Source organism: Siniperca chuatsi, linkage group LG21 (assembly GCF_020085105.1).
Source record: "Siniperca chuatsi isolate FFG_IHB_CAS linkage group LG21, ASM2008510v1, whole genome shotgun sequence".
In the NCBI taxonomy this organism is placed as follows: domain Eukaryota; kingdom Metazoa; phylum Chordata; class Actinopteri; order Centrarchiformes; family Sinipercidae; genus Siniperca; species Siniperca chuatsi.
In genome coordinates, this window is record NC_058062.1 from 15,825,916 (window position 1) to 15,849,346 (window position 23,431).

At 41.5% G+C, this 23,431-nt stretch overlaps 4 protein-coding genes and 1 gene segment (V, D, J or C); 2 read left to right on the forward strand and 3 right to left on the reverse strand.

The window, feature by feature from the left end:
- The window catches only part of LOC122868479, a 253,183-nt gene that overhangs the window by 84,088 nt on the left and 145,664 nt on the right, over positions 1–23,431 (reverse strand). Inside the window, 1 exon segment of the mRNA XM_044180515.1 lies at positions 6,096–6,101. Coding sequence (XP_044036450.1) covers positions 6,096–6,101 — 6 coding nt within the window.
- LOC122868505 overlaps positions 1–23,431 on the reverse strand; it is a 249,715-nt gene that overhangs the window by 68,519 nt on the left and 157,765 nt on the right.
- Positions 1–23,431, forward strand: part of LOC122868482 — a gene marked incomplete at its 5' end in the record, with an annotated part of 296,170 nt that overhangs the window by 44,634 nt on the left and 228,105 nt on the right.
- Positions 16,949–20,134, forward strand: LOC122868488 (G2/M phase-specific E3 ubiquitin-protein ligase-like). The gene is made up of 4 exons (XM_044180527.1): positions 16,949–17,084; positions 17,632–17,804; positions 19,055–19,269; positions 19,633–20,134. Exons 1-4 carry the CDS (start codon positions 17,043–17,045, stop codon positions 19,866–19,868), a joined length of 666 nt encoding a protein of 221 aa, XP_044036462.1. The 5' UTR covers positions 16,949–17,042; the 3' UTR covers positions 19,869–20,134.
- On the reverse strand, positions 19,279–22,077 carry LOC122868485. Its single transcript, XM_044180526.1, has 3 exons — positions 21,049–22,077; positions 20,554–20,772; positions 19,279–20,464 (listed from the first exon to the last, which is right to left on the reverse strand). Exons 1-3 carry the CDS (start codon positions 21,876–21,878, stop codon positions 20,257–20,259), a joined length of 1,257 nt encoding a protein of 418 aa, XP_044036461.1. The 5' UTR covers positions 21,879–22,077; the 3' UTR covers positions 19,279–20,256.

Here is a 23,431-nt window from a genome sequence, read left to right on the forward strand (position 1 = left end):
AGAGTGGTAGTGGTAGCAGCAAATACTACTCTCAGTCAGTCCAAGGCCGGTTTACCATCTCCAGAGACGACAGCAGACAGCAGCTGTATCTGCAGATGAACAGTCTGACGACTGAAGATTCTGCTGTTTATTATTGTGCTCGAGAGCCACAGTGACTGGAGTTGGTTGAGCAGCTGTACAAAATCCTACAGGACTCATCTTTATTGGGCTGGTAGAGCCCAAGCATGAAGTTTTATTAAATTATTTATATTGTATACTATGTGTTTTGTTTAATATTTTATTTTTTTACATAGCTTTTTGTTTTTGTATTCCACATTTTTAATTGCATATATATTTTTTAAATACTGTATTATAAAAAGTCCTGAAAACTCTTCCTGAGAAATATTATTATAAAACAAACACTTAAAAAAACACAATAAAGATCATTTGTTCATAAAAGGGCCAAAGACAGCACAACAATCTGGTTGCTGAAATTAAACTACTACAAATACTAAACATTTCTACAAATTAAGACTCAATAATGTCTTAATTTGTAGAAATTTGAGTACCACTGATGTAACAGACTCATTTTGCTCTATAATACAAACCAACTGAAAGTAATATAACAATCCAAAACAACAAACTGTATGTTATTTGATTTAGACTGTTATTTTATTTCTGACACAACCACACAGATGAAGGTCAAATGTGTTGATCATTACGAAAAGTAACCAATAAATGCATTAACTATGATAGTTTTCATCTAATCTAAATACAGTAAGTAAGCAAAAATGAATGCAAATATATTTACTATTGTTTTGTGACTTTAACTTCCAATGTATATAAATATTTTACATGTAAATGTTGCCCCCCTGGTGGGTGTCAGGGAGGGGTATGTTCCTAAACCCTGCAACTGTATGTGGAAACAAAGAGGCAGAAAACTTTAGCTTGCGTTCAGCTCGACTGCAGGATTTATTCTGCCCTCAACATAGGAAATACTAAAACGATGACTTCCCGAGGTAATCAACAAAAAGTTTGTTGTAGCATCAGGTAAGTTACAGTATCTTCAAGTATAAGAAATATCACCATAACTTCAGAAAATACATAAGTAACCATAGCATATGTAAATACACTGTGAAATAAACAATATGAATGACCATAAGTTTACTTGTTCTTCAGTTGCACTTGAATTACTTATTTAAAAGTAAAACAACCATAATTTAATCTTATTTGGTTTTTGTAACTAACATTTCCCATAGTTCAACACTTTCCTCACATTGCATATCAACCCATAATACACAACCTTACAGTGAGTAACTATTAAATTTACCTCTCATATTACTCCAACTCCTTTGTCACACATTCACAAATTACTGTATTTACGTCTCTTCTAAAGTCAATAACAAACACACATACACAGGAAAACTGCTTAACAGAACGTGAGCTATATGCATTGACACTGTATGCATCTTCAGGTAGGTTAACAAAACAAAACCATCCCTTTCGCGTGTTCCATTAGCATTTCTATTGTACTGTGTATGCTACCCATTAGCAACAGGTCCGCTAGCCTAGCATGGCAGTGTATAGCTAACATCTCCATTTCAACATTACTGCAAAACCACTCAACTCTAAACATTGTACGTTGTCACCAAGGATTCACACACTATTACCCCTTATCCTGGGGTACATGCACGTGAGTTTCAGGAAAATTAACCCACCTGTATTGTGAGAATTAAAAATTTAAATGAAGGTTGCTTGCCTATTATTGTTAGGGACAGAGTGACCGGAGACGATGGTAAGGATACAGAGAAAGTTTATTGCAACACAGAAGTATAAAGGAGTGAAATAGATACTGTCCTTTATCTTACGGATGGCGGAATCGTGTGTGCACTGGGGCGACACACACGGAAGACAGGAAACACACAGGAGCTCGGGATACAGGAGACAGACGGGAGCCAGGAGTAGGAGCAGCACACTCAGGAGATTAGTGACAGACAGGAGCCGAGGTTCGGAGTTCCAAGGGGTAGGTTTCCAATGAATCGTAGTGGTGAGTCCGTGAAGTATACGTAGGAAGACTGCTATAATCTGTCCTTAGTATTAACGAGACCGGACACTGACTGAGGTGCGGAGCTGGGTTTTATAGGGAGTAGGGTGGTTGATTAAGTGCAGGTGTGTAATGGTTGACAGGTGTTGGGAATTAGTACTCCGGTGAGGGAGTGCGGTGTGGCTGTGATGAGGTGGAGCCTGGCGTGTCTGTAACAGTACCCCCTCACGGTCCGCTCCTGAGGACCGGAAACCCCGACGCCACAAGCGGCCGTCCTCTTCCTCGGGGGCTGGGCGATCCGGATGATCTGTGTGGAATTCCGTCAGAAGAGAAGGGTCGAGAATGTCATGTCGGGAACCCATGACCTCTCCTCTGGACCGTACCCCTCCCAATCCACCAGATATTCCAGAAGGCCACCACGGCGTCGGGAGTCCAAGACCTCGCGGACCTGGTAAGCGGTACCATCCTCTAAGAGAAGCGGTAAGGGGGCATCTGTCGTTTCGCCAGGCTCTGTGGAGACAGGAACAGAAGGATAAAATGGTTTCAGTAATGAGACATGGAAAGTAGGATGGATCTTGTACTGGGCTGGTAACTGGAGTTTATATGTGACAGGGTTGATCTGTTCGATTATGGTAAAGGGGCCAATGAATCTGGGACTTAGCTTTCTGCAGGGCAGGCGCATCCTGATGTCGCGAGTGGATAACCAGACCTTCTGGCCGGGTAGGTATCTTGGAGTGGTGGATCTCCTAAGATCGGCCGTCAGCCTGCGCCTGCAGAGTGCTCTCCGTAGTTGATGATGAGCTGCGTCCCAGACCCTCTCGCTCTCTCGGAACCAGTGATCCACAGCTGGAACTTCTGAGGGTTCCCAGACCATGGGAAGAGAGGGGGCTGGTAACCGAGTACGCACTGGAAGGGAGTGAGTCCAGTAGATGGTTGACGTAGGGAGTTCTGGGCGTACTCGGCCCAGCCCAGGTACTGGTTCCAAGAGTCCTGGTGGTCATGGCAGAAGGTACGTAAGAAACGCCCAATGTCCTGAATCTTCCTCTCCGTCTGACCGTTGCTCTGAGGATGGTAGCCAGAGGAGAGGCTGACGGTCACACCCAGGAGGGAAAAGAAGGCTTTCCAGAACCGGGAGATGAATTGTGGTCCTCGATCAGAAACTATATCCTCCGGTAACCCGTAGTACCGAAAGACATGGTTAAATATGCATTCGGCAGTCTCCATAGCCGTGGGCAGTCCTCGAAGTGGGATGAGGCGGCAGGACTTGAGAACCGGTCCACGACTACAAGGACACAGGTGTGATTGTCTGAAGGAGGGAGATCTGTGATGAAGTCCACCCCCAGGTGTGACCAGGGTCTGTTGGGCGTCGCCAGGGGACAGAGTTTGCCTGCGGGAAGATGACGTGGAGATTTAGATATGGCACATTCTGTACAACCCTGGACGTACCTTCTCACATCCTCGCCATGCTTGGCCACCAGAAGCGTTCCCGTAGCAGCGAGAGGGTTCCATTGGCCCCTGGGTGACCAGTGCCCAACGAGGTATGAGAAGTATGGATGAGTTGATTACGCTGGAGTCTCGGAACGTACTGTAGACCGGGGGGACAGCCCGGCGGAGTACTGGTGGAGACATTGGAGGAGGGAACTGAATTCTCGGACCATAGTATGGGATTGACGAACACGTGCTGAGGTATAATGGGTTCAGGGTCATCTGTAGTGATCTCGGGAGCGTGTAGCCGGGACAAAGCATCTGCCTTGATGTTCTTAGAACCGGGACGGTAAGAGATCTGGAAATGGAATCTGGTAAAAAACAAAGCCCAACGTGCCTGGCGGGGGTTAAGACGTTTGGCCTGTTTAATATACTCCAGATTTTTATGATCAGTTAGAACCGTAAAGGGGTGCTGGGCGCCCTCCAACCAATGCCTCCATTCCTCTAAGGCCAACTTCACGGCCAGCAGTTCTCGGTCACCGATGTCGTAGTTCATCTCCGCCGGGCTGAGTTTCCGGGAAAAGAAAGCACATGGGTGGAGTTTAGCTGGGTTACCATGAGGTTGGGATAGCACCGCTCCTACCCCAGTCGTGAGGCGTCTACTTCGACTGTAAATGGTTTTTCTGGATCTGGATGAGTAAGGAGCGGTGCGCTGGAGAAGGTCCTCTTGAGGAGGTCAAAAGCTTCTTGAGCAGCTGGTGGCCAGGACAGAGACTTGGGCTTATTACGAAGGAGGTTGGTTAAGGGGTTGACTATCTTGCTGTAATTGCGGATGAAGCGACGGTAAAAGTTTGCGAACCCCAGAAATCGTTGCAGTTCCTTTACCGTAGTTGGTGTGGGCCAATTCGGATGGAATCCACCTTCCCCTCGTCCATCTGGATGCCACTACCACTGATGGTATAACCAAGGAACTGCACTGTAGTCTGATGGAATTCACACTTCTCCGCTTTGAGAAAGAGGTGATGACTTCTCAGGCGTTCTAGGACCTCCGCAACATGTAGGAGATGATCCTCTGGGCTCCGGGAGTAGATCAGTATGTCGTCAATGTACACGATTACAATTTGTGAAGGAACTCCCGGAGTACCTCGTGAATAAAGTCCTGGAAGACAGAGGGGCGTTGGCCAGACCGTAGGGCATTACCAGGTACTCATAATGGCCCGTAGGTGTTACGAATGCCGTCTTCCATTCGTCCCCCTCACGTATTCGGATCAGGTTGTAGGCGCTGCGGAGGTCCAACTTGGTGTAGATAGTGGCACCGCGTGGTTGTTCCAGCGCAGCAGGGACGACGGGAAGTGGATACCGGAACTTGACTGTGATCTTGTTGAGGGCTCGATAATCCACACAGGGCCGCAAGCCTCCATCCTTTTTGGCCACGAAGAAGAAGCTTGAGGCTGCTGGAGAAGTGGACGGTCGGATGTAACCCTGAGCGAGGGCTTCCTCGATGTACTCCCCCATGGCTTTCTGTTCCGGAATAGACAACGGATAGATCTTTCCATGGGGCACTGGTTCACCCGGGATGAGGTCTATTGCGCAGTCCCATGGCCGGTGCGGTGGCAACTGAGAGGCTCTCTTAGGGCAGAAGACATCCTTATAGGCGGAATAACATGGCGGAATCTCCACTGACTGCTTCTCTCTGGGACTTTCGACGGATGTGGTGCACAAGTGGAGACTCTGAAGGCGGGATGTCGATGGTTTGGGTCGGCGAGGAAGCAGCCAGGAAACAGGACTGACCCCACTTCAGGACTTCTCCAGTAGCCCAAGAAACGATGGGGTCGTGGTGTTCCAACCATGGGCGCCTAAGATTACCTCTACAGTTGAACCCTCCAGAACCATTAAACGTTGTTGTTCCTCATGCAGCAGGCCTACCCGGATGGTGACAGGATGGGTAGCCCTCTGTATGCCACGGCGACTGATGGATTTTCCAGTTATGGCTCGGACTTGGTAACTGGTGGGAGTGATGGACGTCTTGATGCCAAGCTGACGGCAGAGGGAACCGAGATGAAATTGCCGGCTGACCCGGAATCAATGAGGGCTTGTACTGGAACGGACACATTATGGGTCACCAGAGTTATTTCAGTAGACAGGGGTTTACTGCAAGGGAGACTAGGAAGAATCACACTCACCATAGGACGTGGTGGTCTCACTGGACAGGTGGCCCTACTATGTCCAGAAGCTCCACAGTACAGGCAAAGTCCTCGGGTCAGCCGTCTCTGCCGCTCCGTCGGGGTTAGATGATAGGAGTCCACCTGCATGGGTTCGGATTCAGGTTCTGGAGGGCGGAGTTTCTCTGGCGGACGGAGGTTGCGTGTGAGTGATGGCTGGTCCTGGTGTTCTGGGTAACACGTCTGCATACGAGTAGCCACCCGAATGGCTAACTGGATAAACCGTTCGAGGCCGATGGTGTCCTCGTATGCAGCGAGATGCAATCTGACCCGGGGTTCCAATCCCTGACGGAAGGTGGTAATAAGGGACTGCTCGTTCCATCCACTAGCTGCCGCGAGGGTTCGGAATTCCAGGGTGTAGTCCTGGATCGACCGCTGACCTTGTTTCAACTGATATAATTTCTCTCCGGCCGAGGAATCTCCAGCTGGTCTTCCAACACCTCGCGGAAGTGCTCCAGGAAACTCGTCAGGGATTGAGTGACTGAACTGTTCTGAGACCAGATAGATTCGGCCCACTGCAACGCTCTCCCCTGTAGCTGAGAGATGACGAAAGCCACTTTTGAGCGTTCAGTGGGGTACAGGAGGATTGCATCTCCAGGACCAGGGAACACTGTAGGATGAATCCGTTGCAGTCCTCCGCCAGGCCAGAGAATGGCGCTGGTTTGGCCATGGGACTGGGACATGGCGGAACTGCTGGAGTGACCGAAGCGGAAGCGGAAGCATCGGAGGTAGATGGCGATGAAGCGATGAGACCCGGCGTAGAATCTCCAGTAACTCCTGTACTGGATCGGTGGTACTCATGCTGAGTATAGTTGTCTTCTTGGGTCCGGTCTTCTGTTACGGACAGAGTGACCGGAGACGATGGTAAGGATACAGAGAAAGTTTATTGCAACACAGAAGTATAAAGGAGTGAAATAGATACTGTCCTTTATCTTACGGATGGCGGAATCGTGTGTGCACTGGGGCGACACACACGGAAGACAGGAAACACACAGGAGCTCGGGATACAGGAGACAGACGGGAGCCAGGAGTAGGAGCAGCACACTCAGGAGATTAGTGACAGACAGGAGCCGAGGTTCGGAGTTCCAAGGGGTAGGTTTCAATGAATCGTAGTGGTGAGTCCGTGAAGTATACGTAGGAAGACTGCTATAATCTGTCCTTAGTATTAACGAGACCGGACACTGACTGAGGTGCGGAGCTGGGTTTTATAGGGAGTAGGGTGGTTGATTAAGTGCAGGTGTGTAATGGTTGACAGGTGTTGGGAATTAGTACTCCGGTGAGGGAGTGCGGTGTGGCTGTGATGAGGTGGAGCCTGGCGTGTCTGTAACAATTATATTAATAACATGTTGAAACTTTTGTACACATATACACACACACAGGGCATGAGGCTTAACAATTCAAAGTGTTGTCCTGCAGACTTCCTGACTGCAGGGAAAAGTTGATTAGCTGTTGCAAACAGGCTTACATTTATACAAAGAAACAGGAATATCAGAAAGAACATCATGTACTGAGGACAGTATGTATTGTCCACGACCATGAGAGGAAAAGGGGAACGAAGCAGAGACTTTAGCAACTTACAAACAGAGGAAGTGTAGGATTCCTCCACTAGGGCGCTGTCTCCACACGAAGGGTGGAATCGTGTGCCAAGAGGCTGGGACCAGCCTGTGCACCACCGAAGGGAGAGCTAAGTCTAAACCACAGCTCCTCCCCACCTCTGTTGAAACCTATCAGTTGTACATTAAGACGGTGTAGTCCCTCATTCGTCCAGGAGTGTTCCATCGTTGAAAAGGTTTCAGTCGTAGTCATCTGGACACTGTCTTCAGAATCAGGACGTTTCGGCTCCCATCCGGAAGTAATTCTCAATTGTGAAAATGGTCTGAGAACTCAGAAATGTTGTTTAAGCCCTGCCCTCAGGGAGGAGTCTTCCTGAGTGTCTGCTGTTTACCCTGCCTAGTTTCACCTGAAACTGACCTTCTTTTGTTAGTTGTACATTCTCATTTAAAACTCTGTGTAATGTTAAGAATAGCATTCTTTTTTAGGATGATGGCTACAGATTAACAGCTTGCTGACTGTGGTTTTCTGAATAGAAAAGATCCTTGTACAAGATGCTTTTGATCCTCCAATGCTTTAATAAATGCCAAATTAAGGAATAGCTTCTCACCAGACTTTTCTTTTGCAAATGAACAAACACGCTGACAGTATGTAGAAACAAAGAGGCAGAAGATTTTAGCTTGCGTTCAGCTCGATGCTTGCCTCTTAAGGGTTTTAGATTCCCCCCAAGTGCTATGCGCCATCTAGTGACCTGTTTAAATATCACACTGACACAGTAAAAAGTTTAATCACTATTTAAGACACAAAATAATAATATATATATGGGTGTCTATTTGTTAACACATTTAACTTGTTCTTTTATCCATGAACTGTACAATATAGTCCCAATGACTTTTTATGCCTTTTTTCTTTTAAATTTCCTGTATATCCATTTTTCTAACCCTTTACATAAACAATAAAATAAAGACTAAAGAAATAACCTTTTTTTTAAATAACTGAGACTATCACATTGTAGGAACACAAATCTGGTTAAGCCTGGATTAAAAACATATATAATAATAATAATGTTTTAATTTAAATAAGTATGTGAATAGTCGACCAAATGCCGCTGAGCAGTGTAAATAAATACATTTTGTTTGGTTATAAATAAACATTAAGGTTGAATAATCTGCAAATCATCTTTATCATAAAACAATCATCATCATAATATAAAAGAGTGATCTAGATGTGTGAGATGTGGTGTGTTTCTCTTTGAGGAGGAGGAGTCCATGCAAAACTCTGATCTCTTCCATCTCTACATATGTGTTGCAGAGTGAAGGACAGAGACTAAATCACTGACATACACACTGCAGACTGGACAGAGACAACTGGCTTTTACAATGATCAGACCGGATTATTTGGTTGCTTTTCTCCTCCTGTCTATTAACTGGGCAGGTAAGAACAGTAACTGTTTTTATGACAAACCTCCTGGTAAAAGACAATATGGCTGCATTACAGAAACTAATGAGCTGTTTAAACGTCTGTAGGTACTGAGGGTCAAACACTGACCGAGTCTGAACCAGTGGTTAAAAGGCCTGGAGAATCTCACAGACTGACCTGCACATATTCAGGGTTCGGTGGTGATTATGACAATGCTTGGATCAGACAGGCTGCTGTAAGGACTGGAGTGGATCGCCACTATCAGCGATAACAGTGCTAACATCTACTACTCTCAGTCAGTCCAAGGCCGGTTTACCATCTCCAGAGACGACAGCAGACAGCAGCTGTATCTACAGATGAAGACTGAAGATTCTGCTGTTTATTATTGTGCTCGAGAGCCACAGTGACTGGAGTTGGTTGAGCAGCTGTACAAAATCCTACAGGACTCATCCTCCTCCTTGCAAAAACTCTAGTAACATGAAGCCACCAGAGGAGGAGCTCTCAGACCACTAATGGCATTTTTTTGTATTGATTGAAAAACATGGGTATTCATGGAATCAGTGTGGGGTTACATGTTTTTCTTCAAATTATTTTTAAAGATTAATTAATATTCAGATGTCTTCTTCACTTTTATTCCTACTTGGATTCTCTTTCCCTTGATGTCCTGAAAATGGTTTGACTTATGAACACTTGGTTATTATTGTGCTCGAGAGCCACAGTGACTGGAGCTGGTTGAGCAGCTGTACAAAATCCTACAATACTCATCTTTACTGGACCGACACCAACTATATCACATTAAAGTTATCCTCTACAAGTTGTGTATGTGTTCACATCTTTCATGTACAGAATATCTTTCAGAATTTACACATTAATAAAGTGAAGAATCATGAAAATGAGATAAAAACAGATGATGGCGGTATCTGTGTGTAACACTGATATAGAGGTGTAAATAAACATTGATAAAATCTCAGAGAACTCTGCAGTGAGTGATGCAACAGATGAAAGCATTTAATGTGGAGCACTGATATGTAGACATGAATAACCATTGATAAAATGCATGTTGTTGTTTTTTTCAAATATCCAAAGCAAAACAAAAGTCAGCTGTAAAGAAGAACAACAGATGAAATTCTAGTCCTCTGAACATCAGTTACAGCAATGTTCATTCTGCTTTTCTGTGCTCACTGTCATGTTGGCACTTTGGGTGAAAGCCAGGGAAACTAGCACAGAGCTTCAATCACAAACAAATCTCTATATTTTTGGTTGTAACTAGTGAGTAACTTTTAACTTGAATGTTAAAAGTAGCGACCATCCCTGTTTTAAAACTCTAGAGGGAAGATAAGGACTGGCTTGAGCACTTATCCCAGTAACGTTCATATACAGGAAGAAATGACAGGGAAGGAAAGAAGTGGTTGGTTTGACTTAAATGTTTGCAGCTCCTTATAAGGCTGATATTAATGTTCGCCTCCTAAGTAACATTTCTGAAATGACCTTAAGTCTATCACAATGCCACATAAAGGTGTGCTGTGCACCACTGCTTCTCTGATTGTTGCTTATTGTTTAGATATAATCAATCTGATGACAGAAATTAAATGATTGTAATAGTAATGTTGGTAACCAAGTTACTCAATTTAAAACACGTGAGAACATTTTTAAATTTATAAACTTAGATGGACCCTTCCTGTTCAGATTCATTCTAGTTTCACCAAACAAGTGAGATTCAAGTCCAGTCCAGGTTTCTCCTCCCTGTGAGGAGGAGTCAATGCAAAACTCAGATGTCTTCCACCTCTACTTAACTGACTGCAGAGAGGACGACAGAGAACAGTGGACACACAGTTTAACATGATGGACTATAGGACAGGACTGCTTCTTTTAACTCTCTGCTGGGCAGGTGAAGATCTTCACTGATCTTAATTTTACGTAGCTTTTATTTTTGTCACCAGCTTATTTCACTTGATGTTTTTTACCCTCTTGACAGGTGTTGATGGTCAGACTCTGACAGAATCTGAACCAGTGGTTAAAAGGCCTGGAGAAGCTCACAGATTGACCTGTACAGCCTCTGGATTCACATTCAGCAGCTCTGCTATGAGCTGGGTCAGACAGGCTACTGGAAAGGGACTGGAGTGGGTCGCTTTCATACAGACAGCTAGTTCTTCTATCTATTACTCCCAGTCAGTCCAGGGTAGATTCACCATCTCCAGAGACGACTCCAGCAGTAAAGTCTATCTACAGATGAACAGTCTGAAGACCGAGGACACAGCAGTGTATTACTGTGCCAGAGAGACACAGTGAGAGACAATAATAGGAGAGTCATACAAAAACTACTTCCTCTATTTACCACCACCACTGAGAACACTCAGTTTTAATATCTAATCTCCACTACCACTGTGTTTAAAAGTGGACTCAAATTGTCACAGTACTGGAAAGAGTCAGCACGTTCTGTCAGTAAATACGGGCACATTTTAGGGTGATTCTCAAACATAGAGTTTTTACTGTTGCACTGAACGTCCAGATGTTAAGAAATGGTTTCCTCTGTTGCTCTCTTTTATGTAGCTCCTATCACAGTGACACTGAACCAACCAAGACCCAAAGAAATGTTTAACAAAAAACAGGCAGAGTTGGAGTGTATCATTACTGGACAGGACGAGGCCATTGTAAATGAAATTAAAGTCACTTGGCAAATTGATGGACAAGATGTGACCGACAACATTACTGAAAAAACAGTCTGTTGATGGTCAGCGCATCAAAACCAGCAGGATGACTCGTGGTCGCACTGAGTGGCAGAAGGTCAACAAAGTGCGCTGTTCTGCCATTAGAGACGATATGACACCAGTTATTCAAGATCTGACTGTCCACAAAGGAGGTATGTTACTGAGGGATGAAGACTCACTGGTAGAACAGTAATCTGTAAGTCTGGGGAGGCAGCCAACTTACACACACAAACACTTCATAATCCATGTATAGCAAACATAAAGCTTATATATGAACCTCGCTGGTGTTTCTTTCAGATGGGAGTGAGCCAATAGTGACAGTCCACTTCCTCCCAGAGGAGGACATCAACAAAGGAGCTGAGGTCACTCTGGTGTGTCTGATCTCCAGTCCTGTGCTGCAGGATTACTACATCGCCTGGTCAGAAGAAAACACCAACATCTATACTGATGGCATTAACTTCCCCCCACAGAAGACCCAACAAGGCTACTCAGTTACAAGTGTTTACACCACCACCAAGGAAAAGTGGGACAAGTACAACATGTTCAACTGCCACGTCTGGCCTGCTGGCAGCAATGACTCCATGGAACCCCGAGGAGTGTCTAAGTCCCATGGTAACTCGATTGAATGTAGCCCAGAGTAGATTCAGCTTTAAACGTGGTATTGTGTGCTGATGTGTTGCTCTATCTGTGTGTGTACTCTCTGCCACGGGAACCTGTGCACTCTGTGATGTCGTCAATCTTTGTGATTGTAAAAATAACAGTCAACATGTCAATTTAGTTTTGTTTGTCATCATATTGTGTTCCAATCTGTCTTTGTCACATTGTCTAACAGCTTGAGAAGTGTGCTGACTGTTTCAAATAAATGTTGCATGGAGACACTTTTGTTAGGGTTAGGGTCATGAATGACTTCAATATTTTAAAACAAACTGAAAAGTAAGAACAAAGGAAGCAGTTTTCAGTGAAGCCTTAAAGTGGTATACTCTGTGTATGTATGTTAAGAAATGGTTTCCTCTGTTGCTCTCTTTTATGTAGCTCCTATCACAGTGACACTGAACCAACCAAGTCCCAAAGAAATTTTCAGCAACAACCAGGCAGAGTTGGAGTGTATCATTACTGGACAGGACGAGACCATTGTAAATGAAATTAAAGTCCCTTGGCAAATTGATGGACAAGATGTGACCGACAACATTAATGAAACAACAGAGTCTGTTGATGGTCAGCACGTGTTCATGAATGACTTCAATATTTTAAAACAAACTGAAACGCAAGCACGAAGTCACAGTAGTATACTGTACTGTTCAACTGGAGAAAGGTCCACACTCGACGTGTGATCAAAGAGTGGATAATGCTCGATTCCACTTTATGAGCACTATTCAAGAGAGACAAAGACATCTATATGTTATCTTAATATAAAAGCATTGTTAACACACAAACACACACACACCTCTCATCTAACCACCTATACCTTCCTCCTCTTAGATTTTCCTCCAGAGTCAAAACTGGGTTTTGCTCTGAGCTGCACAGAGGATGCTATTGAAGAGGATGAGTTCAGCAGTCTGTGGTCCACAACCTCCTCCTTCATATTCCTCTTCATATCCTCTCTCTTCTATAGCATGATATTCAGCCTGGTCAAGGTAAACATGCAGGCTTTTTCTGCATTTCAGTTATACTAAGGACTAAAGACTGTACAAGATATAAGACAGGATTTATATATTCACTGAAAATAAGTAAATACTTTGACCAAGTACGGCACAAGTTAGAAAATAAAGCCCAGGGATGTAAACAATAAAAATGCCACATGAAGGAGAGACAATTGACCGACTCATCTTTGCATAGTTTTTCTGTGGGTGCGACAGTTTCTTCCCATCTGCACAGACAAGAATGTGGAGGAGAAGAAAAGACCAGAGATATGAATGTGAAAGTTAGTGATTTTCTGTCTGTGCTTGTGATGGACTGCCAACTTTTCCAGGTATGTCCAGTTTGTGCAGTGCACATGATCCTGAAAAGGGAGACCATTGTAATGCAAATCAATGCATCAGTTTAGCTTAATAAGACAAAAGAGTTAGACAAAAGAGACAAAAAATAAGAAAAATCAAACATATAATTGATTATCAGCAATATCTGAAAAGTTAACTTGCACCAAATCATTCTCTCTGACTGGTGAATTGCTCTCTCTGGCTAGAACAATCCTCATGTTGAGAAACATGTGGTATTACAGGTGTATTGTGTTGATTTGGATGGACACAATCACACAGTAAAGTGGTGTGAAATGCATCACGTTCAGTTCACTAGCTCTGTTCTGAACAGAGTTTATTGGCACAGCCAACCAGCACAGGTGAGACTGATCAACATTTAGCAGCAGCAGAGTGGAGAGCGTCTCCAACCACAGAAAATGTGCTGGTTTGTTTTGATGCTCCACTGCACAAACTGATATATCAACACTTTATTGAATTAAACACATTACAGATACCTACGGTGGCCGGGAAGTGCAAAATAAAATTACAAAGTGTGAAACACTTTTACAAAGATCGAGACAAATTTACATTTTGGAAAACATTTTTACCTATCATAAAACACAATTACATGGGGAAAAACACTTTTACCAAGGATGAAACTAATTTACATTTTAGAAAACAAATTAACGAGACGAAAAACACTTTTACCAGTCCCGAAACAAATTTACAATGACAGATTCTTCACGGAAAGGGAATGTACCATACACCGGAAGTGACACGGTGAAAGGTGTTGTTGTTGGTGAGCGCGGTAAATTCGTGTTGTGGTTGTGGAGTTAATGGCGTAAATAAAGTTTATGGTAACCGAACATGGACTGCGGCCGAGGGATGTTTTGCCCGTTTTGTGGCAAACACATGAGCAGCTTAACGCGGTTTTGCTTTTCGTGTGGTCGGTGTTTGGAGTTTCTAAAGGACGCGGATGCTAATAATGATTTTTTGAGCGGCTTATAACTTTCTGTTTTGAAACGGAACTCAGCAGAACAGCCATGCCCATCATACAAACAGTTCATGGAGTACAGAAGCTCGAAGTCAAAAGAACGGCAGTCTTTTAACTTTGGGCCAAAAGGAAGATTTAAGCCTAAGGAAAGAAAACACGTCCAGGTAAGTTGTACTGACCGTCCTATACAATTTTGCAATGCTCTATATGTATTTGTGTGTATGTGTGTATTTATTTTACCTATGTATACATTAATTATATATCTTTGTTATTTTACTAGATAAATGTAGGATTGATGGTGCCACATGAAACTGATGGAATCGATTTAAAACCTCTAAGAGGGAAAACACTCCCGTTATTTGCAGACCCGGAGGTAGCAGCACCTGATCTACTGAAACAAGCTGTACAGAAAATGAGAACATTTTACAAGGACATGCACGAAGGACCTTACGTCCTTTTGTATCCAGACTGCTCAGAGGTGGTCAATGTGCCTGGGTCAGAAAGGCCATTCAAATTGGCAGAATATAAAAAGGAAATAGGAAAGGCATATTCCAGGATCACTTTTTCATTTGCCTAGAAAAACACTATAAAAGTGGTTAGTGCATCTCATGATTCAATATTTTTACATATTTTGATACTCTGCTGGAGGATAGATAATGTTTGTTTGATTTATTTTTTCAGTGGATGATACCTCAGACTCTGATTCTGATTCTGAAATTGTCATCACAACAAGGAGCACAGCTGAATTCAATCGAGCTGACACTTTGGTACATCAGTTATTTCTATTTGTATATATTTATGTATGTTTGTATTAGATGTGCATTGGATTTTATACATAAACTTTTTGTCCTGGTCAATAATTTAGTGGAAAAAGGTTTGTTTTGATTATTTTGCAGTAACTATTATACAGTAACACAGGAAACCAATCAGCATTGATATATGCTGTATGTGGTAATGGAAGCTGTTGAAAATTGTTGATAATTTTATCTGTTTCCTCTCAGGTTTTTGACCCACAAAATCGAAGTACTCCCAAACTCAAACTGGAAGATGAAAGGTAGGTGTTGCACACTTGTACACAAAGGAACTTTCAGGTGTGCATGTTGAAATTATTTCTTTACTTCTTGACTGGAAATAATAATAATAACCCATATCTTATTGGGCTACAGTGCTTTCACTACCGGGTAACGGGCAATTTAACTTTCTTTTTCTTCATTTAAATCACAAAATTGTGATAAAACTACTAGCAGATATTTCACGACTTATTCACATACACATTATACATTTATATTGCTGTTTTGGAGATGTTTTACCACTTTTGTTCACCTGGAAATACAGCAAGACTGCACATAACTCAACGTTGCTACATGCTATCGGCTGTTTCTGTAACTGACTGAGGTGCCCCCTCGCTCCCTACCTAAAGGACCCACAACTGCTTGTGTGAGCTTTACTTAATTCACCTGCAAGAGCTTATTGGTGTGTCCTAAAAACATAACAATAAGCTCTTGCAGGTGAAAAAACACAAATGACAAATTTAACCAAACCATTAAAAAAACATGTGAGAATGAAGTGGGGGGGATGTAATGAAAGACAATGTTTGTTTGTTTTTTCTAGTGGTAATCAACCAATAGAAATCTTGGCTGTGTCTTGGTGTATACATAATGTTTACATGATTTGACTGTAGGCTTGAAGGACACCTGCTGGTTTTAAGATGTCTGAAACACCCACTCTATCCCAGAACACCTTGGCCACTAGAAAAGACCCATTGTCTCTCATTTCATCCGGTTGACTCGCTGACAAAGGCTAGATGCCAAATTGCATGAGAGTACTTTTAAATAATCTGTCTTTAAGTTGCTGATGTGATCAGAGAATTCGCTCTGATGAACTTGAAACAGAAAATACCATATGTATAATATGATTTATAACAAAATAATCATTTTTTTTAATAAATCTTTCTGTTCCCTCTACTACTACCTTTTACTCAAAACTAGATTATAGCCTTTATCATGGAGCTAATCATTTCTATGTTTTATCATGTTTCAGAGATGCACCAGGACATTCATCAACAATTCAGCCAGGACAGGTAATAAGGCAGACTGGCACCAGACATTTCTTGCTTTCAGTGTTGTTGTTTCAGACATTTTAATCTTTTTTTTTTTTTTTTTCAGATAGTAATATCTGATGCTGAGGATCTGGATCCACCTGAAAAAAATCCAGAAAAAACTTCTTGCTACAGGTAAATAAAAAAATCATAATGACTGACATAATTTATAATTTCCCAACAGTAAATACACAGACCTGTATTCACCAAATGTTGAGCAAGAGGATGAAGAGCCAGTTGCTGTCAATGTGAAGAATTTCCAACACACAGCAATGTAATATGACTATTTGACTATAGCACTCCTGTTTTTTTACTGTACAATAGTTCTGGTATATCTGGAATATCCTCAAATGAAGTCACTTTTTGTCACTACAGGGAGGAGACGGACATTACATTACCTGACATCATAGCAAACCTGTCACTTCCTATTGATCATAAAAGAGTCAGCCGGTTCAACATCTCAAGGGCTAATGTTTGGGATGGGGCAGTCAGAGGTTTCAAGCGTACAACATATTCTGAAACCTGTGACATGCTGGTCAGATTTACTGATGACACTGGTGTTCTGGAAGAGGGAATTGACACTGGTGGTCCAAGACGAGAGTTTTTAACTCTACTAATGAAACACCTAAAAGACCGGCCCATTTTTGATGGACCAGAAGGGCATCGATTCTTGGTCTACAATGCAAATGGTATGCATATGGGTTAGATGTGTACTATAGGCTACTAATGGTTGATTAATGATCATTGACCATATATATCACATGACAAATGCTTGTATATTACAGTATATAATGCATTGTTTGTTTTAATTTTGCAATTTCAATTCATTCACAGCTGTTAGGGAGGATGAATACTACCTGGCAGGAAAGATGATTGCTGTGTCAGTTGTGCATGGAGGTCCAGGACCCCATTTCCTGTCGAAAGATCTTGTACATTATCTTGCAGGCCAGCCTTCATTCAAAGCACCAGTTAATTTAATAACTGATGAAGAAATAGGGAAAGCTTTGCAAGAGGTGAGAATAGCATAAGGCTACGGTATGGTAGGGCATAGTTCCTGCAGTGTTTTGAGACAGTGTTTACTTCCTATATCCAGTACAGAATTTGTTTCATTAATTTATCAGTTTTTGATGGTGTAAGATTACACTATGCTGTGTATGTATCTCATTAAAAATAGGCAAAGAGATACAGTGCTTACAGTTATTGACTGGGGTGTTTATGTCCTTTTTCATGTTTCAGATTGAGAATGCTGCTTCATTGGATGCTCTGCACGAATGTATGATGAGACACAGCACAATGTTACAGACAGCAGGGTGTCTGAGACATGTGGCTACTGTGGAAGAAAAGAGAGAGATTGTTTCAGACTACCTCCAATGGTATGTTATTGAACGGAACTCATCTGTAATTGACAGGTAAGATGATATTTGTAGTGATGATTTATTTATTTATTTATGTATTTATATAAGAATTTTTAGTTTGAAATACCTCAGGGTCCCCATCTTTGGTTTATGCAAGCATGTATATCCGTTACCAATTTGTCACTGTGACAAAATTTGTAAGTGCCTTCATTAAGTCTACACACGTTTATTGATTCAATTTAAAATAGATATTAATCTTTTTCCTCATCAATCTACACACAATACATCATAATGACAAAGCAAAAACAGAAATTAGATCTCAGGTTTTTCCTCCTGACTAACTCCTCCATAGAGTCCTAGAGGAAAATCAGTCCAGTTACCCCTTAAAATGATCCATCCACCTCTACTGCACATCTGGCAGCAGAGTGATGGTTTGAGGCTCACTTGATCCATCAAACCCTTGATGACTTGCTGCTGTTTATCCAACCACCTGCTCTATACTATGCCAGTGTCATTTCCATCTGAAGCTATTCCTGCCCTGATTGGTGTGGTGGGAATTACTAGAATTGTTGGGTCTTTGTATATTATAGAGTGTGGTCTAGACCTGCTCTGTCTGTAAAGTGCCTTGAGATGACTCTTGTTATGATTTGATACTATAAATATAATTGAATTGAATTAAAGGGTTATATAGGTTATTATATAATATAATATAATATAATATAAAAGCAGAAATAAGAGTGTGCTGATGTTGATGGGTGTGTAAAGCCTGAAGCTTCATACACAAGGAATCCAGGCTGGAATTATTCCAAAGGTGGTTCAACAGCATACTAAGAAAAGGGTTCATTAATTTATGTGAATGTGATATTTCTTTTTTTTTTCTTTTTTTTATTAAATTGGCTACAATTTCTAAAAAACTGTTTTGCATTGTCATTGACGTATTGTGCGTATAGTGATGAGGAAAAAGATTAATATTACTATTTTAAATTGAATCTATAACACAACAAAGTTTTGAAAAAGTGCACGGGGCATGTAGACTTTGTAAGTGCTGGAGCCACCCAGCCGTCTGTGTCGTTCCAGTCTTCTGTTTCTGTGTGTAATACTTAGTTTGTAACAATTAACTTTTAATGTGCAATGTGAAAACAGGGTTCTTTAAATCAATTTTCAACACAACCATTTTTCCCCCCAAATGTCCGTTTGTTAAGGTGGATAGTAATTGTAGAGAAAAGAATATTTAATAGTTTTCTTTAATTTAAATTCAGTTGCCACTACACAGCAGTGAAACAATGTTTTTGTTCCCTCTGTAGATTCAGGGAGGGTCTTTCAACCCTGGAGTTTTTGACTGCACTACAGCAACACCCTACTTTGCTGGCCCCTGCCCTGTGCCACTCTGAAAAGCAACTCACTGCTTTTGACCTTGAGATACTCTTCAAACCTGGCCTTAGTCCTTCGGGGAGTAATCGAAGACTTAAAGAAAGTCAAACCATGGGCTACTGGGCCGACTATCTCCTTGATTGTGAAGGTTTGTTCGTTTATTTGTTTTTATAACTAGTTAAGAAAACACATGGAAATTAAAGCTGCAAGCAGCATTTATCAGGGTTCAAGCATTTCCGGCCTTTAAGCAAATCTAGGACTAGTTCAAGCGCAAGTAGGTTTTTAAGATGATAGCAAATTTCTGATGAACAATTTGACTGACAGCAGTAGTACTTGAGGCAAAGTTGTTCAGTATGAGGATATCTATCAAATGATATGCATCACGTGATTACAGGCCAGAAAACTTATAATAAAAAAACCCTAATAATAAAAATCAGTACAATTACAATAGGGTTTCAGCTCTTTGAGCTTGAACCCCTAATTATGTATCTGAATTGTTTTTTTCTTGCAGAAGGCCAGGCTGCTGTGTCTGTGGAAGATGTTTTGATGTTTGCTACTGGGCTGTCTTCACTTCCCCCATCTGGCTTGGAACCACTTCCACAAATAGAGTTCCTGGATGACTCTGCGTTCCCAATGGCAAATACATGTACAAACTCCTTGAAATTACCACTCCTAGACTCATACACTTTGTTTAAGTCACAAATGGACTTTGGAATTCAAAATAGTCCGGGATTTGGCTGTTTTTAAGCTAAATGATGGATAAACCCTAGAGTTAAGACTCTGAAAACATTGTTGTTGTTAAAGGTTCACTTTAAAGTGCAGTTACCCAAATTGTTTTTATAATGTAGCAGTATGTGAGCATGTTTTTCTCACTGTTAACATTTTGAAAATGTTTTAGATTTGTGACTCTCAAACTGGGATCTCTCTGTGAATCACTGTTTTAGATAAAGAAACAAGTAGTTCAAGAAGTATTGTTTTCTATACTACAAAAATGTAATAAATACTTATTACTATTTTTGATTAATTTACTTCACACTTAAAAACACTTAAGCTGTGGGTGACAGATTCATAAACATTGTGTTCAGACAGACAACAGTATTCCATCACTACAAAAAACCCTCCCTTTTTGATCATTTCATAGCTGAGCCATTTCTTTTAGTTTCATGTACAGTTCTGATGCAGACTCCCAGTTCTCTGGCTTCTGTAACTGATTGTGTTCCATGGCAAAGTCCAAGTACTCCTGCATGTTTGGGTCCCCACAAGGAGTCATTGACAAGCTAGCCTCAGGAAGGGCATCCAGTTCAGCCTGTTCAATTTGAAATCCGCAGTCTCTGGAGCCAAACCTATGTTAAATAGAAAACATAAGTATTTCTTTTCATTTAAGCTAAAACGTCAGAATAATACTTTTATCTGTTTATTACCAATGTATTACCTGTGTGGTAAGTAGTAGAGTTCATTGGGCACTCCTCCTGGACATGCTGCTGTTCTGGAAGGGCGAATCCTGTGACTGTTCCACAGTCTCACACACTCATCCAAGTCCTTCTGAATAACATCACCAAAGCAATGTCTCAATAGGCACTGGTGCTCATGACTCCCGTTGAAGTATCCGGCTTCTCTAAGGTCTGCAAATAACTCCATCCAGAACTGAGACCTATAGAAATTGATACAAATTGTAGTTATACTTTTAAGCATATACACATAAGTTTGAATAATAAAATCAAAGGTTAGTCGTAATGAAATTTATGGTCTGCATCTTTTGGTCATTCGATTTTCTTTTCAGGAACAACTACTTTTCCTGGCGGGCTGTATTTGTTTTATATTTTGTATTGATCTTTATTGTGCTCGTTTTTTTGTTTTTCATTACTCGTTTCTGAGAAGAAAATCGAATGACCAAAAGATACAATGACCCTTTATGAAGACCACTCACCTTCCCTTTCTAAATATAGACCACCAGGACTCAATACGCTGGTTATTTGTAGATGAGCCGTACATGTGGCTGGACGCACCAGAGTAGTAGTCACTGTGATGGTGGCGTAGCATACATTGAATTGCAGCCATTATGCCGTTCTCAGTGCCGCAATCAGTCCTCAGTCTCATGGGGATGACACCGAGGTTTCGCACACATGACATGAAATAGTGAGCAATCACTGTTGGGTTATTATTTGTTGGTCCACATTCAAGCCACAGTACTTCATGTGAAAATCCATCTATGCATCCCGATATGGCCAAACCGAATGGCTTAAGTTTATCATAGCCATCTGCATGCCACATATAGTTAGGTCCCATTGAGTGGTAGGTTCTTCTTGTAAACCTTCTGCGTGTTCTGCTCTCACACCCTCGAGGATCAAGCTCCCGGAGCAAATTCATCACATCATCTCTCTTCACTCGAAAATTGTACTTTTGTTTAAGTACTTGCCACATCGTGCGGTAGCCAAATAGTTGTCCAGGTCCACGAAGTTCCAATCTGATGGCGTTACTCACGGAGTTTGGAGAGGAATAATCCTTTCTGCGGTACAACCCGGCTTCGTTCAGTTTACTTTTAAGAGTCCTCAAGCTGATGTTTACACCGTGTAGACTTGACATCATGTCCACGATTACAGCGTACGAGTGGCCCTCGTTAAAATATTGAACACATTGATGAAGTATGTCTGGTGTTTCCGTCTGGTCCGCGTCCTTTAGAAACTCCAAACACCGACCACACGAAAAGCAAAACCGCGTTAAGCTGCTCATGTGTTTGCCACAAAACGGGCAAAACATCCCTCGGCCGCTGTCACCATAAACTTTATTTACGCCATTAACTCCACAACCACAACACGAATTTACCGCGCTCACCAACAACAACACCTTTCACCGTGTCACTTCCGGTGTATGGTACATTCCCTTTCCGTGAAGAATCTGTCATTGTAAATTTGTTTCGGGACTGGTAAAAGTGTTTTTCGTCTCGTTAATTTGTTTTCTAAAATGTAAATTAGTTTCATCCTTGGTAAAAGTGTTTTTCCCCATGTAATTGTGTTTTATGATAGGTAAAAATGTTTTCCAAAATGTAAATTTGTCTCGATCTTTGTAAAAGTGTTTCACACTTTGTAATGTTGTTTTGCACTTCCCGGCCACCGTAGATACCATCTTTAAGTAACAAATCATAGGCAGTTACAGTGTCCAGGTGTATGAAGATAAACCTTTTTTTCACCATTCATCCAGTCCAGCAGTTAATATAATTGTTATAGAACACCAGTCGCCTGCAGCAAATCTGCTGGCCACAACTATCTGCTGTACTGAAGACACAGAGATCGTTTGGGTGTCAATTCTCCAGATGGGTGAAACTCCAGATTGAAGTGATCAGTCAAACCTCACCACTGTTTAACACTCTGTATTTGACAAGTGAATATAATATATTGATTTTAATTGTTTGATTTTTTTTTTTTCAGATGAAGAGACGATGGATGCACAGCGCAGACGACTACAGGTCTTCATTTGTTTTTTGTCTTTTTTAAAACATGCACATTATCGATGATCTACTGTACATCTGCTAAATGAAATGGTCGTCATATATAATGATTAACTAAAACTGAAAATTATTGGATTTCTCTGTAACCTGTAGAAAAATCTAAAATACAACTGCAATTGTTGATATGAATACATTTGGATTGTTGTTAGATTATGATTACAGAGGTTCTTGATTACTTTTCATTAAAATGTGTTAGTGAAGTGTAGCATTAACTTGTCATTGATATGTAAATAACAAATTGTACTGTAGTAGAAACAGAAATCTTTGCTTTTCATGTTTGGTCATTTTGTTGATCATATTTGCTTTCATCATTAATTCGATAGATATGATACTTACAATAGATGAGATTTGTACAGACACAAACATTAAAGGGAGTATGAATATGAGTCATAGTGTTCAACTTGTGATCAACATAAAAAGCTTCTGAAGATTTTGTTCACAACATCTAAAATAACACCACATCAAGTCAACGTACTGTAAACTTCTGTTATCAGTTAAGCTCTGAAGGTTTTTCAATTTCCTGGAGTTTCTAAACATATCATCTTTAGAGAGTCACTTCCCCTCTCTCTGCACCTCTGGGACCACACCTGTAGCAGTGAAACTTTGTAGAAACCGTCAGAGCTACGAATAAACTTCCTCGAAGCAAGAGACTCATCTTTCACTGTGTTTATTTGCATATCAGCATGTATCCAGGCGTGAAGCGGCACACATGCATACAGCAGACACACATCCTCACACACAAAGGCAACACAAACTATCTTCAGAAAAGTGTCATCGTAAGCATTTTTCACAACTGTGAAACACC

Bases quoted from the DNA above. Each gene is read 5' to 3' on its own strand.
- LOC122868488 (XM_044180527.1), top strand. From the start codon at position 17,043: ATGGACCAGAAGGGCATCGATTCTTGGTCTACAATGCAAATG. The intron at 17,085-17,631 runs GTATGCATATGG...TTCATGTTTCAG, and splicing joins CTTGGTCTACAATGCAAATG to ATTGAGAATGCTGCTTCATT. The intron at 19,270-19,632 runs GTTTGTTCGTTT...TTTTTCTTGCAG, and splicing joins CTATCTCCTTGATTGTGAAG to AAGGCCAGGCTGCTGTGTCT.
- LOC122868485 (XM_044180526.1), bottom strand. From the start codon at position 21,878: ATGTTTTGCCCGTTTTGTGGCAAACACATGAGCAGCTTAACGCGGTTT. The intron at 20,773-21,048 runs GTGAGTGGTCTT...CAATTTCTATAG, and splicing joins TCTATATTTAGAAAGGGAAG to GTCTCAGTTCTGGATGGAGT. The intron at 20,465-20,553 runs GTAATACATTGG...TATTTAACATAG, and splicing joins CTCTACTACTTACCACACAG to GTTTGGCTCCAGAGACTGCG.